The sequence below is a fragment of the Acanthaster planci genome, linkage group LG06, assembly GCF_054643075.1.
Source record: "Acanthaster planci isolate LZ-2023a linkage group LG06, COTS_SCS, whole genome shotgun sequence".
Taxonomy (NCBI): Eukaryota; Metazoa; Echinodermata; class Asteroidea; order Valvatida; family Acanthasteridae; genus Acanthaster; species Acanthaster planci.
The window spans coordinates 14,445,354-14,465,682 of NC_141782.1; the positions used below are offsets into that span (position 1 = coordinate 14,445,354).

At 40.3% G+C, this 20,329-nt stretch overlaps 2 protein-coding genes across 2 annotated transcripts in view; both read right to left on the minus strand.

The window, feature by feature from the left end:
* LOC147798849 (ficolin-1-like) overlaps window positions 1-20,329 on the minus strand; it is an 81,596-nt gene that overhangs the window by 17,003 nt on the left and 44,264 nt on the right. The window lies entirely within an intron of this gene.
* LOC147798852 (uncharacterized) lies at window positions 2,596-18,456 on the minus strand. The gene is made up of 3 exons (XM_087137782.1): window positions 17,961-18,456; window positions 9,060-9,211; window positions 2,596-2,910 (listed from the first exon to the last, which is right to left on the minus strand). The coding sequence occupies exons 1-3, from the start codon at window positions 18,340-18,342 to the stop codon at window positions 2,596-2,598; spliced, it is 849 nt and encodes a 282-aa protein (XP_086993908.1). The 5' UTR covers window positions 18,343-18,456.

Here is a 20,329-nt window from a genome sequence, read left to right on the forward strand (position 1 = left end):
GTGTGTTTAAGGGACTGGCAGGTGGGGACCACACATTTTAGAAAGAAATAATTCTGAATTTAAACAAAACTGGTTTGAAAATGAACCCTTTCCAGAGGAATCTGGAGTGAAATATCTCGATCTATTGGAGGGAAGAAATTTCACTCAAATTTATCCTGTCCTTTTATTTAATCTGAGGGAATGAATTTTCACTCGAATGGAGTGATTTTTTACCCTTTGTAATTTAAATCATGACTTAAAATTTAAAGGGCATCACATTTCTATCCCAGCAGAATCTTTCTCCAAGTCAAAATCACCACTTGGACAGAGACAAGGAGCAAGGAATCAAACATGCATGAATATGACGTCGAATGACAAAAGGAAGGGGTGAGGAAGGTCGTGGCTGAATAAAGGGGCAAGGACTTCATTCAAGATAGGAAATGATCAAAGAACGAATACATTGGAAAGCGCTGGACCCTAAAAGGGGCGCATTATCTGCAAAAACACTAAGGAGGGAAAGGAGTGTTAATTAGCAGTTCCCTTCTTCGATGTTCATGCCCGTGAGGTTGCATGGTCTGGAGGCTTTTGATCCACAGCCTTTCCCTGCTGAAGCAAATGGCATCCTTGCGGTATGCTGGTGATTCTATGCTCTGTATGATCATATCAGAAATGGAATGTTCATAGAAAGGTTGAAGTAATGGCTGAAAAACGTATCTATTAGCTTGATGCGGACTGTGGATCTATAGCCATAGAGTCATGAAAGTGTTCTTGGCCTCTCCAACATACTGAACATTGCACACCCTACGAGAGATAAGATATAAGACATTAGAAGATCTACGAATTGTGATGCCTTTGGTTCTGTGGGTCGTACCGGTTGCTTGCTTCTTGTCTCTTTCCAGTTGCCTTTGAGGAATTATCTGCTAGGATTAAAAAGTCAGGCCCTCCAAAGTTTCTGATTTGTATCTTAGGTCAATGTAGCAAGCAAGCAGTTTGACTCAGTGTTTGTATTTATGCAAGCATCGAGGGACCACAAAAACCTGCCCACCATAGGTTTGCAATCGTCTGAGAGGAAATGACAAAACAGAGCCCAGATATAATAACAAAGTCAGACAGTAGACGAGTATACAAATTCAATTACATGTAATTCGGAGATTTAATCAGTCCGCCTGAGTTTCCCCAAACTGGCAATTTTAAGAGGGAAGTTTGAGTGGAACCCAAAAATGCTACACGCACGCTATTATTAACGATTAGTCCCCAATATTTTTTAACAGAAAAACTGGCTTAAGTTAATTTATCAAATTGTGTTCTATTTTAAGGTTCAACAAAGTTGTACTAGAAAACTTTTCTTAATGTTAGTTCTTTTGGCCTTCAACTCCTTACAAACCCTTAGGCCTAATTACAAACCCTGTAATTCCACAAGTAAACCCTAGAATTGTCTTTTATAACATGTTTTAACTGCAGTACAGTCTATTGAGTGTCTTTTTGTTTGAAATCCACCGTATCTCCATTAAGTCTCAGGGCGCAGCAACGAGCTGAGGTCCCAACCTAACCTAATAATATACCTTCCTGTTCTGGGCAACAATTAATCATTTGGAATAATGATTTTTATCTCCAATTAGTTGTAATCTTGCAATTTCAGGGACAGTCTTGGATTTGCGATATGCTTCCCATTACTCTTGGGTGGCACCTGAAAGTATCGAAGCAGGATCAACCTGGATGCCATAATCGCGACATTTCTCCTGGACAGTATGTACGTCAGTTACGATTTTGCAACATGCAAATATAATTTGCTGCCTTCAAATCCTGTTTGGAAATTTATAGTTATTTTGTAAGCACTAAACAATAAACAGTTATTTGTGATTTCGGTACTTTTCATATCGAATGAACACGACAGAAAAAGCCATAAGCGATATGCAACACTTCTCTGAGTCCGAGCTGCACTTCCGAAGATCCATTCTGTAATTCGTTTCTAGAGTGGTGGTTTCAGTTTCGTTGCATATAAATTTTAAGTGGGGCACGAACATTTGGATTCAACGACAAGAAATAACAGCAGATTTTTTTTCCGACCTGGCAATAAAACTGCACTGGCCACACGTAACCATACTGAACATCGGGGTCATTGTCCGCATCGTTCATGCCGCCTTTGTGTTTGTGACAAGAATTACACGTTGTAAGACTTGCTCTATTCCTGGTAACCCTTCCCAACTGTATCTAATCAAGAAGAGTTATTGAATTCAATTTCAGTCAAACGCGTGACACATTTGCCTGTCCCTGTAAACCTGAGCTGTTTGATTTTAACTAGGGATATTGCCATTAATTTCAAACTGCTGGTGACTTTATTTGTTTGGCTGGCCTTAATGCAAATTTTGGAAAGTCATAAATGCGTTAGGTACTTACAAAATCATCGGTCGTATGTAACGGTACATAAAAAAATGGATCCAACTTTATAAAAAGAATCGTTAAAGGTTCATGTGAATACAATGGATGTGTTGGCCGAATAGGAATAGAGAGAGAGTAGTTGTCATTAATCCGCACAGACTTAGAACATCTATCAAAACTTCCCGTCGAAAAGTATGTTAACCTTCATTCACAACTGACGATAATTCGCTTGTAATTTTACGTACCAATTGATCGGCAGACCGCGACATCACATACGGGTAGGCGTAGGGTCTTATCATAATCTCCAACGTGCACGGCGTATTGTTCCCCAGTGATGTTCAATGTCCGGTACCACATCAGGTGTCTCGCCAATGACGTGTCCGGCCTACGTGCAAGCAGCTCCACCAGCAGCTCCCATCTGCCTTCCCCGGTGAGCTGACGAAGATACTCGTTACCCAGCCAGAACTCCCCTGTCAGATTACCGAATCCATCACGGTACTCGGCCCAGCTACGGGTGAAATTCACCGACCCGTCCTGACGCCTCTGAAACACCTGCAGCGAACGAGAACCGAAGCCCTATATTGTTATGAGTACAGAGTATCCAAGGCGAATGTGGCGCCTGATTGTAGTGATGGTGGTTGTGGGAAATAGTGGCAGTGGGCGTGACTCTTTTGATGGGAGGGGAGTATTGAGTGTGCAAACGTATTCAGCGCGGATCCACGAAATTCTCCAGTCCAGAAATATATATTTAATATCTCATTTTTGCGGAAAACGGAAACGATGATGAAACATTACATGATATACATAGTTTACAGTGGTATGTTGAAAAATTATTTTCCCTATTTGTTAAGCTTTTTGTTTTGTTTTTGTCTCTCAACGGGATCCGCGTCTGTCACGTGGCGATGGTGGATAAGGAAAGGTAGGTTGTATAGAATGAGTATGCAATTGTTGACAAAAAGAAGCGTCATGTGTGTGACATCTCGAACGAGTCCAATGACAACAAAAGGATGAACCTGGACGCGTCCATTTGGTCGAGAGTATGTGGAGAACTCCAGGTGAAGTAAACCTTGCAACGCTTGTAGCACTCTGATTGGTGGATTTAATGACCGAATTGTTTTAACAGGCACAAACGATGCCCGTCTTCTATTTGCTGGCTAACGACCGTCACTAAGGACATTTGTCTAGCTTTAGTAAATGAGGATAACATTGTCGACCTACAGCAGACGGAATCGTCTCAGAAAAAAACCCAAAGCTGCAACTTCCGTTTATTATTAGTGTTTAAACTACCAGAGAAACACGTTACAGAGGGCGAAACAGAGAGAAAAACGATTTCCACGCACAACCAAATCGGCATCGGTCAGTTTATTCCCCCAGAGATAGAGCCAGGAGTTGGGCCGACACCAATGCGTATTTTTAACACAAAACCATTTACCCTAAATAGACAATTCCTTCTTTCTGAGGACAGCTTAATTCGTATTGGCACTCTCCTTGAAGGAACATCGGACGTTTTACAGTACACGAATCATCAATTTTCGACGACAATTTCATACTGTTGTCAATCAATCCACTCACGCTGAAGAAAATTTGGGCCACGCTGCATGCAAACGGTTCATGCCAACAGGCCTTTTTTTCAAAGGCAATCTTATTGGCATCTTACACTCTACTCTCGTGAAAGGAAAATAATTGGCCAGTGTAAAATGCAAAGACAGGTACATTTATTTCTGAAGATTACTAATTAGACACTAGTCACTTGGTTCTATTACATTACCCAACGCATAGGTGAACTGCACAAGCTGTTTAAAAATGTGACCCAGCACATCGAAATCAGGAATCGAAATCAGGAGAAAATCTTAAATTGACTTTTGAGATATGTACATGGTCAGAAATAGAAATTCCATAAGCTTTCCTATGACTTTTCATGTTTACCAGATCATAACTCCAGAACCAAAGAAGCAGCACACTTGTTATGTGCCAATTGAAAGCTTATAAAAGTCTCTGTCTGACCATGTACATATCTAAAAATGTTAATTTGAGACTTATTCCTGATTTCGATAAGATGGGTGACTAGTCTCTGCATGAACTCCGAGCACTCCGTCGTCCAATTCTTCAAGTGTCTTATTCTAAGTTGATTAGCATAATATATCTGAAACAATTATCACTCCACGGCTATCACTGGGACAAAAACTGTTATTCCCAGACTGAGCCCCTGATTTCCATACAGTTAGTGATGTATTACTACTCCATTGTACACTTGTAACAAGCCAATGCAATGTGCTCTACGTGGTTTGTGTGTTTCTGCGACCGGGACTATTCCAAAATACCTGAGAATTATCAGAGTGGTAACGTGCTATATGGGAATGTTGATTGTAAATAAGACCTTTAGAGACCTTTTGGAACTCTGAGAATTTGAAAAGAAGAAAAATATACATTAGTAAAAAATGCAGCATATTTTCTGGCACTGGTTAAGCATGAAATTACCAATTTTGACTTCAGTGATTTGCTGACCAATACAGACTCAGTGAATTTGATAACAAACTTCACTGTTTCATAAAGACTCCTCTACTTCTAGTCGGTTGGTTTACTAATACGGGCGTTTCACAAGAGTGCGCCTCCAAGAGTTTGCAACGCCTTGACGAATCACAATGCGCAAAATTTGTCGATCCTTTTCAAACGTGCATTGGGTTGACAGATTTTGGGCATTGTGATTGGTCAATGCGTTGCAAACTCTCGGAGGCGCATTGTTGTGAATTTCCCGAATTAATTTATGTTGAATTTCACTTTCAACTGTCGTATTCTTCTCAAGCTTATTATGATGTCTTGATATTAAAACGATGAAAGTTGTGACTGTTGCATAAAAGTAATGATAGGTTACAAGGAGAAATCCTACTAATTGTCTTTATTAGTTACATCTTGAAAATCCCCACAATACGTACAAAGCGAGCAGCAATATGCAGAACTTAAAACATAAAAATTAGTCATGTTTTTCAATAGGCCAATAGTGAAGTCCCGTTCGTAATTGGAACTGCAGATTTGTAACCGAGAAAGGTTCAACATTGGTTTCACTCATTTTGGAGTGATAAAACCTATAACAAAATATTGTAAAACATCGCAAACGACAGAAATCATTTCCAGGCCACTAAAAACTCTTGGACAATTTCCAGGAGAGTTTGCAAAATTTCGGAAATGTTCAACCAGGTTGCAACTCGATATGGGGAGGTTACCTGCATTATAATTGGCCGCAATGTCAATTGGCATTGAAGAGTTTTTTGTGAAAAAATTCAAGGGACCATTGCTCTTAGATGACATTAACAGTAAAACTCATTATTTCTGACAATCAAATCAAGATGTACCGAGTACGATTTTTCCATTCTTCAGTTTTCGCAACCACATTCTGTTTCTTACTGTGAATAATAGCAATCCGCTTCAAGAACAGGTCCACTGTCCTTGAGTCAGTTTTCTCAGACCAAGACAGTTTTCTGGACAGATCGAGAAATTCCTTCGTCTAGAAATGTAGCAATGTCTCAAACTATATACCAGTACACTTGCGATTCTATCGCAACCTCCTCAATCATTTGTTGTTGAATAAAGTCACGGTGTATAACCTTTAATCAAAGCTTTTGTTTCGACTGCATTTACTTCAACAAATTGAAAACACGACTGTTTGATCAGTTCAATAGGATGTATAGAACCAAGATGAACGATTTAGGCTGGGTACATGGACACTTTGAGTATGCATGTAGCTCATGAGTAGCATCTGTCGTATTTCAACGAGACTAGTCCAGAAGGAACTAATTAATGTACGCCAGCAGATGTCAGCTTTCTACAGTAACCTTTTTAACTCTCTTATCTACATTTTCTTCTATTATGTTTTTGCGTAATCTGCTCTTTGAAACTCTTATTCCATTTTGTGGTTATTCACATTTACCCTGCATTAGAAAACGTTACTACAGCTGTTCTCTATTTTTTTCTCAAGTAGGTTTGCCCAGACAATTCAACGTGTTTGCTAGCTAGTGACGATTCACTCGGTTTTGTTCAAATTTATGCTTTGAGATTGATTTCCATTAATAAATGTGATGCTTAAGTTTATACGCAAAATTGTGTGATTGCACTATTAGGTTGTGCAATTTATTAATAACCTAACATTACACATAAGGACTTTCAAATTTGCTGCATCTTTCAGCTGTATTTATAGAACGCAGGAATATAGTTTCAATAAGCCGTAGTCTTTGGTATGGTGTTCTTATAGTTGTTCTTAGTTTGTTCTGCCAAAATTGCGTCACGTTGCCCTGTCGCCCCGATGCGACCCTCTGACGGCTTTGTCGCGTCGTGGCGTCGCCTTCATTCTCATTACTTTTATGCTGCGTATCATTCATTACCTCATGGAGTCGCGTCGTGACTTTTCGTCCTGCCGTCGTATCGTGCCGTCGACCTGTCGCGTCTTGCCGTCGACCTGTTGCGTTGTGGCCTTCAGCATCGTGTCGTGTCACAAGGCTAACACCCATAAAATTGAAACAAAAAGTCATCTTCTGGCCATAATTTTGAATTTACAGTGAAAAAACGGAGGCCACCCTCTTCCCCAGAGTCCCAGTCTGGTTTTGCACTGTTTTCTACGGGAGCGAATTTGGTGTAGTGCGACCCTATGCACGCACGTTAATTTTCCAATACTTGTGACATACGCCTTCAATTGGTCTTAGTAATTACCAATCATTTGTAGAAACAGTAAGGCACGACGGCACGATACGACGACACGACGCGATAGAACGACGACGGTGCGACGACACGACGCGACGGCAAGACATTAGGACGCGATGTTCTAACCCACACTGTTTTAAAACCGTACAATTACAGGCAACGCAACGCACAACGGCACAACGCGACGCTACGACGGCAAGACGCGACATCACGACGGCAGGATACAACGGCAAGACGGGATGGCACAACGCAAAGGCATAAAAAACCACGACGAGACGGCAAGACGGCACGACGCAATGCATTAAACACAGCATAAAAGTAATGAGAAAGGAGGCGACACAGCAACGCGACGCAACGGAGCTGTCGTAGCGTCGTGTCGGGGCGACGGGAGGACGCGGCTATCGAACACCATATTTGTGTTATTAATCTTACCTTTTTACAACTGTGTCTTTCGAGATTCTGCCGTTTCTCTGATACAATTGTTTTACAATTACAATTGTTACAAAAGGTGGGGGAAGTACTGTCGCCATACAAATTTTGTTGCAAGAACAACAACATTTTGTTGAGTGAAAAAGACACTTTATTCTATGAAACAGACATGGAAATAACACAGTTGCAGGAAATACAGAGAGACTAGTCAGTAGTCAAAATGGAAGGAAAGGGAAGACTCCACCAAGTGGGCGTGCTCGACGCACCCAGCTGCATCTGTAATAAAGCGCGTAATCACTCGCTTACTATCCATCGCTTTTTCCTCAAATGAAGTGTTTTTCCCTCGTCAGAACTATCCGACCCCCCTCCAAAAAGTGCTGTTTCCTCTGTTTCCTTGACAAGCTTTTGCTTTTCCCTGAACAAATTCGTTTGCGAAAATATTGCATTTTAACCGAGTCCTGTTATAAACACAATGAAAAGTACTGTGCCAATCAGGATGGTCCACAATGCAGTGCGCCACTGTTGTCATGGCTAAGCCTTGGCCGACAAAGTCTCATTCGCCAATGCGCTGTGAGCGGGATAGTTAAAATTTTTCGGAATGTTTGTTTCTTTTGGTTCAAAATTCGAAATTGCTTATTGCGAATGGGTATCTGGTAGTCAAGCTGATTTTTTTTGGGGGGGGGGTTGTGTAGGGAACTATTCAATCACATAGGCCTAACTCCAAGTTACCAAAGTGCGCTAAATCGCAGTAGCGTGTCGACCACAAACTTGAAAAGTGACCTTTGCGGCAAAATCTTGCTAGCGCACTGTATTATGCGTCGCCTGTATTGAGACTGAAACTCAGGAGCATGGCACGTTGGAAGCCGTGAACATATGAAAGTGCAAATTACTTTGATCGATCACAGCCTTCAAAGGCAATGTTACTCTCAATTTCCAACTTACAGATGATTTGGGCAGAAACAAAGTGGCAGATCAAATAGCAACAAAATACTTGATAGACGCAGGGGTCTTTCCAGAATTAGGACAAATACGCAACATAGCACGCTACTCAGTTGTCAGAGAATATTGCAAACACACTTTAGCCCTTGAAATGACTGGAAAAAGTATTATTTTCAGATTTTCGTTTAATTAAAATATCAAACAACAAGTGCTTTAAAAATTGGTAAAACATGAAAAAAATAAATAAATAAATCCGGAACAAATACAGAAAAATCAACCAAATCATAATTTCTTGCTCTAATTTTCATTATTTGAATACAAAACAAAATAGAATTTCTTGAAGTCAAAGCGTAACTCCAAAACCGGATGGAAATTAGACTTCACGGACAGACCGTTGATTTGAAAAATCATTAGAAACAAAGGACATTACTTCAACTGATGATGAGTAATTATGCAAGAGTGCTGTCTGAGGACGGAATTGAATTTCTCAAATCTAACATTTAAGCAAATGATGACCTAAAGCAGGGAGGAGGTTTGCCTGCATTAGTTAAGGCTTTTTGTAAAACGAATTTGACCTGGCAAATGTGAATAGATTGAGACGTGATCAATGGATGAATAGTTAATCTACAAAAGATACTTACAATCCAACCTCCCTGTAGGCCCATCCAACGTGATCCATTCGTCTTCATATCACAGTAAACCTGCAAGCCATTTTGATACTGCATTGGGTAGATGGTGTACACGTCGCTGGTATAGTGCCCTGCATCTAACCACTCCTGGCAGTCGGTAATATCTACAGAAAGAAACAAGTTGGAAAGAAACGTACTAGTTAAACCGTTTAATACATCTTGACCTTTGTTTTTTGTAGTCTCATAGGATGTGCGATTTGGAACACAGCTCCACTTGTCTGGCACCTAAACCAAGATTTATCAATTTTATTTCTTGAAAGGACAGTCCGCTCCAGCTAGCTGGAGTGAGGGCGAATGTTTTGTTTTATAGTCTATACCTTTTGGACTTTACGTTTTGTACTTTTCCGTAATCTTAAACCAGATTTGACCCCGAAAGCCGAAAATGGAACTCTGCTTTAGAATAAAAAAAACTCCAACAAACAGAAATTAATGTCAGCTTTAGCAACAGGGGTGTATTTTATCTTTCGGTCCAATTCATTGGGATAGTTGACATGGTGTGTTGATAAACCAAATCAAAGGACAAGATGAACCGAGTCAACTGTTTGTAAAAGATGCGGAAACAGAATATAAGTTTTCCTGACCAATTTCAGTAAAAAGCTGTTCAATTCAACACAAGGCCCATTGAAATTTGTGGTTAAAATAACGATCCTTGATGTGAACATTCAGTAATCACCGAATCATTCTCCAAATTCCAAACGTAGGTTCGTTTGCTCATACTCGTCAAAGGGCTTAGAAAGATATTGATCAGGCATTTGATTTAGTCAATATGCAATTTTTTTGACATTTGAGAATTCAAATTCGTTCCAGTGATAAACGTTTTCTGAATCCTATATAAAATCTGATTTTTCCGAGCAAAAAAAATAATAACGTGGATCTTGAAACAGCTTTTGTCGTCCTCAAAGCAACAAACAAGTATAAAATATGAAATTAATTGAAACAGACAATATTGCATATAGGTAAAAATATAACAACATCTGTTAAAATATTGTAACGGACCGAGCAGTAAGGACACATGGAAGTGGGGTGCCCCCAAATAGGCAGCAACTTAATCAAAAAATATAATTTACCAAAGGACAAAAAACCAGGTGTTCACGAACAAAAAGTGCATACTGTCACAGAAATTCCAGAGGGCCCTCAAGCAAAGTAACAATTTAATTAATCAACACTTAAGACTTGCAAAGAAAGAAAAGGCGCGGATGGTTGTAAAATTGTACAATAATTATGCACGAAGCATTAGCGCGTGGCCCTCCACAAATTACATGACTATGGATGAATATTAACAAGATTAATGGAGGACAGACATAGATTCAACGAAGTGGTGCGAGGGGCTGGAGCTAATACCACAAATGTGCTTGAACAAGAACAAAATACAAACCAACTTAAGTTTGGGGAGAAGCAAAATTACAGAGACTTATCTGCTCAACGAAGAAAACCAAAGACTGCTAAAAGTTGAACTCCACCAACCGCTGCCAGTTGATAAGAGGCAGAATGACCACACCCCGAATCAAGGCCACCGATATTTATGCCCTCATACAGTCTGCCTGAGTGTTTCTCAATGAACACTATGTGAGAACTATGTTCATGTGCAAAAGACAGTGTCCCACCTCAGTGCACAGCTGCACCCGCCCGCAATAACCTTTGTCGACACTTGGCGCCAAACATGTCTCACCAAGAGTAGGGAGCTTGAGTACAACAATTGAATTAACTTAGTTTGGTACAAATATCAAAAGGTTATACATACTTTTACGAACAAATGAACAATAAGCGGGAAAATACAAGGTTAAAATTGACTGGATGAAGAATAAAAGAAACAGAGAAGATGAGGGAAGATTGGATGTCAGACCACCGAAGGCCAAGACCTCAAACCAAAACCCATCCATTACAATGAAAAACGACGCAAGCAGACACCAGGGCCAAGCCATGCGTACAGACAGACAGATAAAACCAGAATTGGAGAGGAGGGAAGACTACAAAAACACCCAAAATCGGATGAAGCGAAACAATGACATGAGCAGAAATGACCAGACCGACCTGCCAGAAAACAACCAAATAGAGAGTAGGAAAGCAACATGTTAGGAAACAAAGCGTGCTCTTTAAGTGACCTTAAAAGTCTTTTGAGGGGCATTAGAATCAAGGAATTACGAAGTTCAGCAGATAGCTAAAAGTGTTCAGCGAAATTGAATGATAAAGCTAGAAACATTACTGCCAGGAAACCGAATTGGAAAAGGGGGAAAAAAACAGACCAAACCGAACCGTAGCCTTCGCACGAATATGAATACGTGTTCATGAAATTTAGCCCGTTTTTGTGGTTTTTTGTGGTTTGTGTGTGTGAGTTTGTTTCTGCATTCAATTGGGGGCCTTGAACAATGGAGGACAATAAGGTCCCCGATTGACAGAGGGTCCCCGATTGACAACTGTACAAAACATATGGGTGGTCCTGTAAAAAAGTTAAAGTACAAACAAAAGAGGAACAATAGGGGGTCCCCAGTTGCAGGCAAATACACACTTCTGTGGGTGTGTGTGTGTTTTTTGTCTGAAATAAGCCTGGAAAACCTATACATATAAAATTAAAATGGAAAGTAATACAGTTTCCCATGCCCATGTAAAGACTCTTTTTCTTCCAGATATTGATGCATGAAATTGTTAAACCGCAAAATGGATGTGTAGATATGTCATTCGGATATTCCCTCTCCAGGCTCTTTGTTTATAAGGGGCACATGGACCATTCCCAGTGAAAACACTCCTAAAACGTCGAAGTGAGTTAATATGTGCTTCATTTATTCTGCGTGAGTAATGTTCACATTCGATTCCTATATTTCGCGTGAGTAGTGTTAACCCTTTCAGCGCCAGTCACTCTCTGTGCTATCCCCTTTCAATACCAACGCACAAAAAGACAAACTACCAGCTCAATACCACAACCTAATAATGGTCAATATGCTTGCATACTGCCCTCAATAGATTGTATGGGCATAACGTGGCTTTGAAATGCAATGAGTGATAAACCAATATTGACAAAGCGGACTACTTGTTGAGACCAACCTAATCACTTAGTTTCAAAATGTGAATATTCTTAGTGGTTATCACGAGCAGAAAAAAGAAGGTAAATAGTAAACTCCAGGATGATATCGGAGGTCTACATCAACACAACAGACGCAATACGGTCGTTTCACAATAGTGCGCCTCCGAGAGTTTGGAACGCTTTGGCCAATCACAATGCGCAAAATCTGTTGTGGTTGGCCAAGGCGTTGCAAACCCTTCGAGGCACTCCACCCCCCCCCCCGTTTCAATGTTGGGAAACAATCAGCATCATGCTGGTCTGCTTCTACCTTAACATTGAAGGGAGGAAATGGGATTTCTTGTCAACTGGAAGAAACATTAGCAAAAATTGGCAAATAGTTGACGGATTACAGAGATCTGAGGAGTGAAACTTCCCAAAGCGGTGGTGCAGGTGCTTTCTCAAGATCATCTGGAACTATATCTGAGCATTGATCTTTAAAAACAACCCTAAAAATGAACTTTCGCGTCATATGTTGTATTCTTCTTTGGCTAAATCAAAGATTATTTTGTCCCCGTTTTCATTTTTCATAGATACTGTGGCGAAATTATGGTAAGGCGTTAGGACGCCCTCTATTTATCTAATTTATGCTAATGTTGCCCGGGCCGCACAGCTATAAAAACCGCGTGCGGTGGTGGGAAAGTGGGTCTTGTCAGTTGCGTGTTTCAAGTCGGTCGCGTGTTCCACGTCAGTCCCGTGTTTCAGAAGTCAGTCCCGTACGTGTTCCACGTCAGTCCGGAGTGAGTGTTCCAGTCAGTTCCCGGTGAGTTTCTCGTCAGTCCTGAGTCAGTTACCAGTCAATCTCGTCAGTACGAGTCAGTTTCCTGTGAGTTATTAGTTAGTCCGCGTCAGTACCCGTCAGAAGTCCCGTTCTACGTTGAAGATTTTTCCAGCCAATCACCCGATCTTTAAACCTTATTAGGCGACCCAATAAAGGCAATACCCGTCTCGTAATTATATGGATTTATTTTACAAGGTATGCAAACATAATCGGAGGTGATTATAAGTTGAGCCCCTGGTAAGGCGACGTTTTCGCCTGTCGAGGCGACCAGAGCTGAATAAACCAGGTCCTACTTATATGGTACATGACCAAGCCAGTGTGTTGATTTAGAAGGTCCATCCCCCGAGGTTGCCCCTTCCCCGTGCCATTGCCCGATCCTGCAGTACCGAGGAAGTGACTGGAAGTCGTCTGCGACCGCCTGGCGGTAGACTGCCGCAGAACGGACCTGCACCCATGGCCTACTCCACTGCCGCTCGTCGGGTGGGCCGAGGGCAAGCCCGGGCATCGTCAGACCCAACCGCCACAATACTTCAATATTTATGAGCAAAATTGTCACTAAATACCAGTGTTCATTGAGCACAGAGAGTTTTGAAATTTTATTGTGCTTGACCTCCTTTTTCATTTAGTTATTGATTAATGTGTAAGACAACAAGAAGTAACCCTTTGTCAAAAAAATAATAAGCGATCTAAGGTTTCTCGATGTCAAAATCAAACCATTGAAATCTGTACAGTGTTTTCCCAGAATATTATTCCAACAGCGGGACCTTCAAAATGTCTGGTTTTAGATACCAGAAAACATTCTTTTCTTTTAAATTTCAACTCACCTGTCGATCTTAGCATGTCGGTTGCTGAATCCGGTGTGTCGGTTCCATTACTCGACTGGTTGCTTGTCGCACTCGGTTGCTCACTTGTCGTTCTAGTTTCATCATCAGATGATGTAACTAGATGAGAAAGCATATCGATGTAGACATCAATAAAAGTAAGCTATTCAATTTGGATCCAGGAAAAGGATGAGATTCTGTTAAATTCAACATGACAACAACGTTAAGAAACGATCCCTTCTTTTCCTGTAGTGTTATCCGCTCATTGATATTTCCTCGCACGCGCGTTTCATTGAATCACATTTTTAATACGAACCCATATCAGGTCTAGATGGACAGCTGCTGCATTTTCATTTCTTTTCATTCAACTATTCACGGTGTATTTTCACTGTTCTTAGTTGCAGTTGACCCAAAGCCATCAAATCAAGTGGGTCTTGGCCGCGGTATTTATGTTTTTACGGGACTTGTAATTTTAGAGTTAGAGTTCCTAGAGTTTGGAACGCGTTGGCTAATCACAATGCGCAAAATCTGTTGTGGTTGGCCAAGGCGTTGCAAATCCTTCGAGGCGCTCCACCCCCCCCCCCCTTTCAATGTTGAGAGACAATCAGCATCATGCCGGCCTGCTTCTACCTTAACATTGAAGGGAGGGAATGGGATTTCTTGTCAACTGGAAGAAACATTAGCAAAAATTGGCAAATAGTTGACGGATTACAGAGATCTGAGGAGTGAAACTTCCCAAAGCATCCAAGGACACACATTGGCTTATCACATGTCTTGCAAATCAAGCAGGTTTGCTTATTCCGATCTTGGTGCAGGTGCTTTCTCGAGATCATCTGGAACTATAGCATTGATCTTTAAAAACAACCCTTAAAATGAACTTTCGTGTCATATTTTCAATTCTTCTTTGGCTAAATCAAAGATTATTTTGCCCCCGTTTTCATTTTGTTTAAATAGAAACTTCAATATTTATGAGCAAAATTGTCACTAAGTACCAGTGTTCATTGAGCACAGAGAGTTTTGAAATTTTGTTGTGCTTGACCTCCCTTTTTTCATTTAGTTATTGATTAATGTGTAAGACAACAAGAAGTAACCCTTTGTCAAAAAAATAATAAGCGATCTAAGGTTTCACGATGTCAACATCAAACCACTGAAATCTGTACAGTGTTTTCCCAGAATATTATTCCAACAGCGGGACCTTCAAAATGTCTGGTTTTAGATACCAGAAAACATTCTTTTCTTTTAAATTTCAACTCACCTGTCGATCTTAGCATGTCGGTTGCTGAATCCGGTGTGTCGGTTCCATTACTCGACTGGTTGCTTGTCGCACTCGGTTGCTCACTTGTCGTTCTAGTTTCATCAGATGATGTAACTAGATGAGAAAGCATATCGATGTAGACATAAATAAAAGTAAGCTATTCAATTTGAATCCAGGAAAAGGATGAGATTCTGTTAAATACAACATGACAACAACGTTAAGAAACGATCCCTTCTTTTCCTGTAGTGTTATACGCTCATTGATATTTCCTCGCACGCGCGTTTCATTGAATCACATTTTTAATACGAACCCATATCAGGTCTAGATGGACAGCTGCTGCATTTTCATTTCTTTTCATTAAACTATTCACGGTGCATTTCCACTGTTCTCGGTTGCAGTTGACCCAAAGCCATCAAATTAAGTGGGTCTTGGCCGCGGTATTTATGTTTTTACGGGACTTGTAGTTTTATACCGGAATTACTTAAAAATTATAAAACGCCTGCCGTCTTCCCACATTTAGTAAATGTGGCTCGTAATAAGTAACTTGAATTGAACAGGAATGCGATTTATCAGTGTTTGGAGCAGTCTTTCTAGACTCATTAGAATGCTACCATTTTTATTCGAATCTTCCAGAGGTAATACTCATCATAACGCCTATGAAAACGGTCTTTAGCTTCAAGCTGACGCGACCGCTACAACTCTAAATCAACCTACATGTATTTACTATTCGATACCTATTATAATTACAAAAGTGTATAAGGGCCATTGCAAAATTTTATTTTCGAGTTACTATCTCGCCGCGGCGGGTTAAAATAATGAATGTGTATCTCGCCGCGGCGAATTATAAGATCTTGCCACGGCGTTAAATTGATTTCCCGCCGCAGCGAATATTTCATTAGCATATATTAGCATTCATTAGCAATATTTTATTGCATAAGTCCTATTCAGCGCGCCGTTTTCAAATGTATCTTTAGGGTGAAATACAATGCCATGTGGTTTTAGATTGCTAATTGGAACAAAAGGAGATGTTAGATTTCAACCGCAAAGATTGATCTCCAACACAAAAGAAATCTTATTTCGTGGTGTGAACTTCCATATTCAGGTGAGGGATAGACTGTTTTTAATTTCTTCCTACATTTTGCCAAACCAACGCAAGCAGACTTGAGAGTTACATTTGAACTTCATTCGTCAAAATTTATTCAATTATAGTGCTTAAAATGGAGAGCAAAACCACTTTTACAAACGAAACGCATGAAGTACTGAACAGCTCTGGATGCTCAAAGGATTTAGAGTTACTTAGTGCCCTAATCTCCAAATATAGTATAAGTGCACATGTGTCATGCGCACGGGGTCGGAAATGTCGACCCGTGTTCAGATGTAAAAATAAACTACAAACAATAAGTTATGTATTTGCCCTTCCCGGCGCCCTGCGCTGTGTGGGTGGTTCGTGACAAGTGAACGCATGGATGTGAGGTCAGAGAGCCTAGGGATTTCAATCCAGTGGACAAAAAAGTGTGTGTTAGTTTCCATTCACCTTCACTTCACTTTTCGTTTTGCTTGTTGAAATCTCCTAAATTATAGCAGATTTTAACGTTAATGATATCAACATCGAGGTTTGCTCCAAAATGGTAGCAAATATTGGACAAAAATATGCATTGGCGTCGCGAGATTTTTTTTTTTGGCATGGCGGAGGCTGCAAACCAGCTAGTTAAAACAATAACATTTAGCTTCAGAAAGGGGGTCATTTTTTTTCTTTTTTTTTAAAGCAACTAATTCTCTTCTATTTCATTTCTAGTTTTTGTTCTTTAGCTGTTTTCTGTTTTCCTTTTTTCCCTTTTTGTTTGTATAAATGGGATTATTTGTATAAGTATAAATGAAAATTTCACGTTGCAGCAAGATCGTATACTTCGCCGCGGCGAGATAGTAACTTCAATTTGTTTTTGCAAGTGGCCCTTATACGCTTCCTTACACCACCTTCAAAAGGCTAATTCATTACTATTGGCTGATGATTGCTGGTAAAACACGGGTTATATGCTCGGGCAATACATTCAATACATTTTCAGAATTTCGGTTTTTTTGAGTGATCATAAAAATACTGTACAACTCTGTCACGGGCCCCTTTTGATAAAAATTGTGAAAGCTCTCACAATATGACATGGGACTCCGACTCAGTCTGAATCAGTATTTACTTGATAACAGTGCTTGTGTGTTGCCTTTTCAAGGACTTTGCTTTCTTCTGCATTAGTGTATAGGTTTAAAATCTGAGCTAGGAAGGGAAATGTGGTAGATTCAATGTTGAATCTGGACATGGGCGTAAATCCAAGGGATGGGTATATATTCCCCCACGGTTTGAGGTGGGGGTGGGCTATTGAATCATCCCCAACGGAAGATTTTTTAGACTTCCAACGAAAAAAAAATGCATTCAATGTCATTGATAAAGGAAAAACAATTTTGAAATACACGTTATAGATGAACATCAATATATCATTAACATTGACCTTTATACACGTATAGAGTCGTACAATGTCAATCCCCCTCCCCGCTTTTCAAATTTTCATGGCTGGGCAATTATATATAACAGGTTTTTGCCCTTACCCAACGTATATTAATAAGCACTGTATGCTCAGTGCTTGTCCGAGAGCTTGCGAAAAAAACCTCACAAGCTTTACTCGGGTGGGACTCGAACCCACGACCTCCTGCCTACTAGTGCAGATGTCTTAACCACTCGACCACCGAGCTTGCCGGGGTCGGCTGGCCGGTCCGAGTCAAATGAAGCAGCGGGTACCGCGAACTATTTTAAAGATGTATTTTTTTTTTTGGCTGGGCAAGTTATCCCTCTCACCCTTCCTCAACCCCCCTCCCCATTTCCGGATTTACGCCACTTAATATGGAGTTCCTTGGCAGAAGAATACAGGGGTAGATGGAATGATTCAGTACTTACCGTCATCTAAGACCATGCAGTCACTAGTGCCATTCAGTGAGTATCGAGGCGTGTCTGCATCGTCATCCAAGTACACACTTCCTTGGATTGCGCTAAAGTTTCCAGGATGCTCTCGTCTGGTAGCAAGGTTCATCTCGCACGTCTTGTTGCAGTCATCGAAGTTAATTGATTTGCATCGTTCATCTAAGCTGCAGATCTGTCTGCAAATGACACTAGAACGAACAGGTCTACGTGCATAGGTAAAACCACGCAGTGCGTGGTTTTCCGCGACGTAAAAGGTTTTTCGGAGTGGATTACACTGGTACCCAAAGGCCATTAAAATAACCGTCCCCAGACACAGTGTCAGCCTCAAAACTACGAAACCAGCTTCTTGTTTCGCCATTTTTAAATTTCCCGAAATGTTCTGTTCCGTATTCTAAGATGTAGGTTCGGGCAACAGAAGAGAAGATTATTTCTGATAGAAAACAAGGTGTTGACGATTCCATGCAGTTGCCAAACTGCTATGTGGAAGATCATGGTGAAATGCCAATGTCTAGCTCCGCCCATCATGACGTCAGCCTCAAGCACGACAAGGGACTGGTCAGGACGTTTTTCAGCTCCTCGTAACAATTAAATTCTGGAAAACTAAAGGCATCTACTTCATGACCATTGACAACTAAAACGCAGTGTGTTGATAGGACCATTAAAAGATGTTTTCCTGTTAGATCGGCAGTGTTTGGCTACTTCAAAAACCACTGCATTTGTAGCATCCTTTAAGTTTCTGTTTCAAATCATTTATACTTGTATTTTGTTTGCCCTCTCAATATACTTGTATTTCAAATTCTTCGTGAATGTGTTTACATCCTGTTTTGAGATTTATATCCTTTCTATTGGTTCAAAGCAATTTGTTCACATTGATATTCTAATTTCCTTTAATTTGTCCTGTCTCTGCAGTGCGTGTTAAAAATGAGCAGTTGGGCACACAAGGACTCTGTAGCCTTTTACTGCTATTGTAAGCAGAAGGCGCGGTGGAGGCGGTGAAAAATTGAACGCTGCCTGGCAAATAATGGCCACTGTCGAATTGCCTTCGCAGCCATTAATAATGCATTACACTGCTTGGCTGTGCTGGCTTTAAAAATGTATCTATTGTACTCTTATACAATAATACTTGACGATTCTGCCCCCCTTCCCTGCAAGAAGGTTTTAACAAAATAAAACAGAATTTTGTACTGTAACAAAATTACAAAGCCCTTAAAAGGTCCTCCATATTGAGCCCCACCCTGTCGAAAAGGCCATGAAGGTTTCAGCAGCTCGAGATCACTACAACACGGATTATTTCATTCTTCGTTTTGGTACGATTCTACCTCTGATATAAACTTTCTGGTCCGTTTTTACGAAGAAACCTACACGTGAATTTCGAAAAAATATAGTTCTGGCGTAATCGCAAGAGAAATTTCTCCTTTTACCTAAACTGCATAAACTAGTATTTTTCAACAACTCTTTGGGGAACAGAAAGCTTGATATAATTATATACCTGAAACCTCAAATTAGAGGGGACCGAGTTGTTGATTAGCAAACAATGATTGATCAATGGTTACATTTACGCCCTTCTGTTCAATGTGTTCTTTGGTTTGGTTTGGTTTGGTTTGGTTTGGTTTATTATTAAAACTCAATAGCAGCCACAGGCTGAATTACTGAGAGTTTTACAAATTTTTAATTTACGATTACGAAACTGACTTGAATGAGATTCAAACTTGCAACGGGCGGAACAGGAAATGCATATATAGAAATGGCCTTTTTAACCAAATAATTTAGAGAGTTTTACTTCGCACAAACAACTTTCCATTATCTCTGGTTGTGTCTAACCTTAAGCAGTAAGAAATGAAACCTTGACAAAACCCTTGGTAGCTGTAGCAGACAGCGGCTGAAATTACGCCCACTCAAAATGTTCCAAGTAATGTGCTGTCATACATAGTGTCCAAACTAATTAATAATCGTTTAAATAGTTTATGCTGGCTCTGCACTCGCTCGGTTACCATGGTGCCAACACAATTAAATAGTGGTACAAAGAGTAGAGTGCAATTTACCTCTCCTAAAAACTCAATTAACATTTGGTGAAGAGTATGAAACACACCGGTTAACGTCAGTGTTTCGCGCTGTATATTCGCTGCGTTTCACTACACCCATTTGTAATTCATTTTATGTGTGACAAAAATAAAGCTCTTTTAAATTAACAGAATATTGAGACAAATGATACCATTTGACCTGGTAGTGGCACTAGAAATCTTCTAAAATACCCCTGGAAGGATTTATCAACCGTTTCTGCAGGCTATGTCAGTCATGCCGACCCGGTTCTGTGATTTTTTTCCACTCTGCTGAAATCCCCTTAA

Excerpts from the sequence above, each read along its gene's own strand:
- LOC147798852 (XM_087137782.1), bottom strand. The coding sequence starts at position 18,342 with ATGGCGAAACAAGAAGCTGGTTTCGTAGTTTTGAGGCTGACACTGTGT. Across the intron at positions 9,212-17,960 it reads CTGCATGGTCTTAGATGACG|ATATTACCGACTGCCAGGAG; the intron begins GTAAGTACTGAA and ends TTCTTTCTGTAG. Across the intron at positions 2,911-9,059 it reads GCCTACAGGGAGGTTGGATT|GTGTTTCAGAGGCGTCAGGA; the intron begins GTAAGTATCTTT and ends CGTTCGCTGCAG.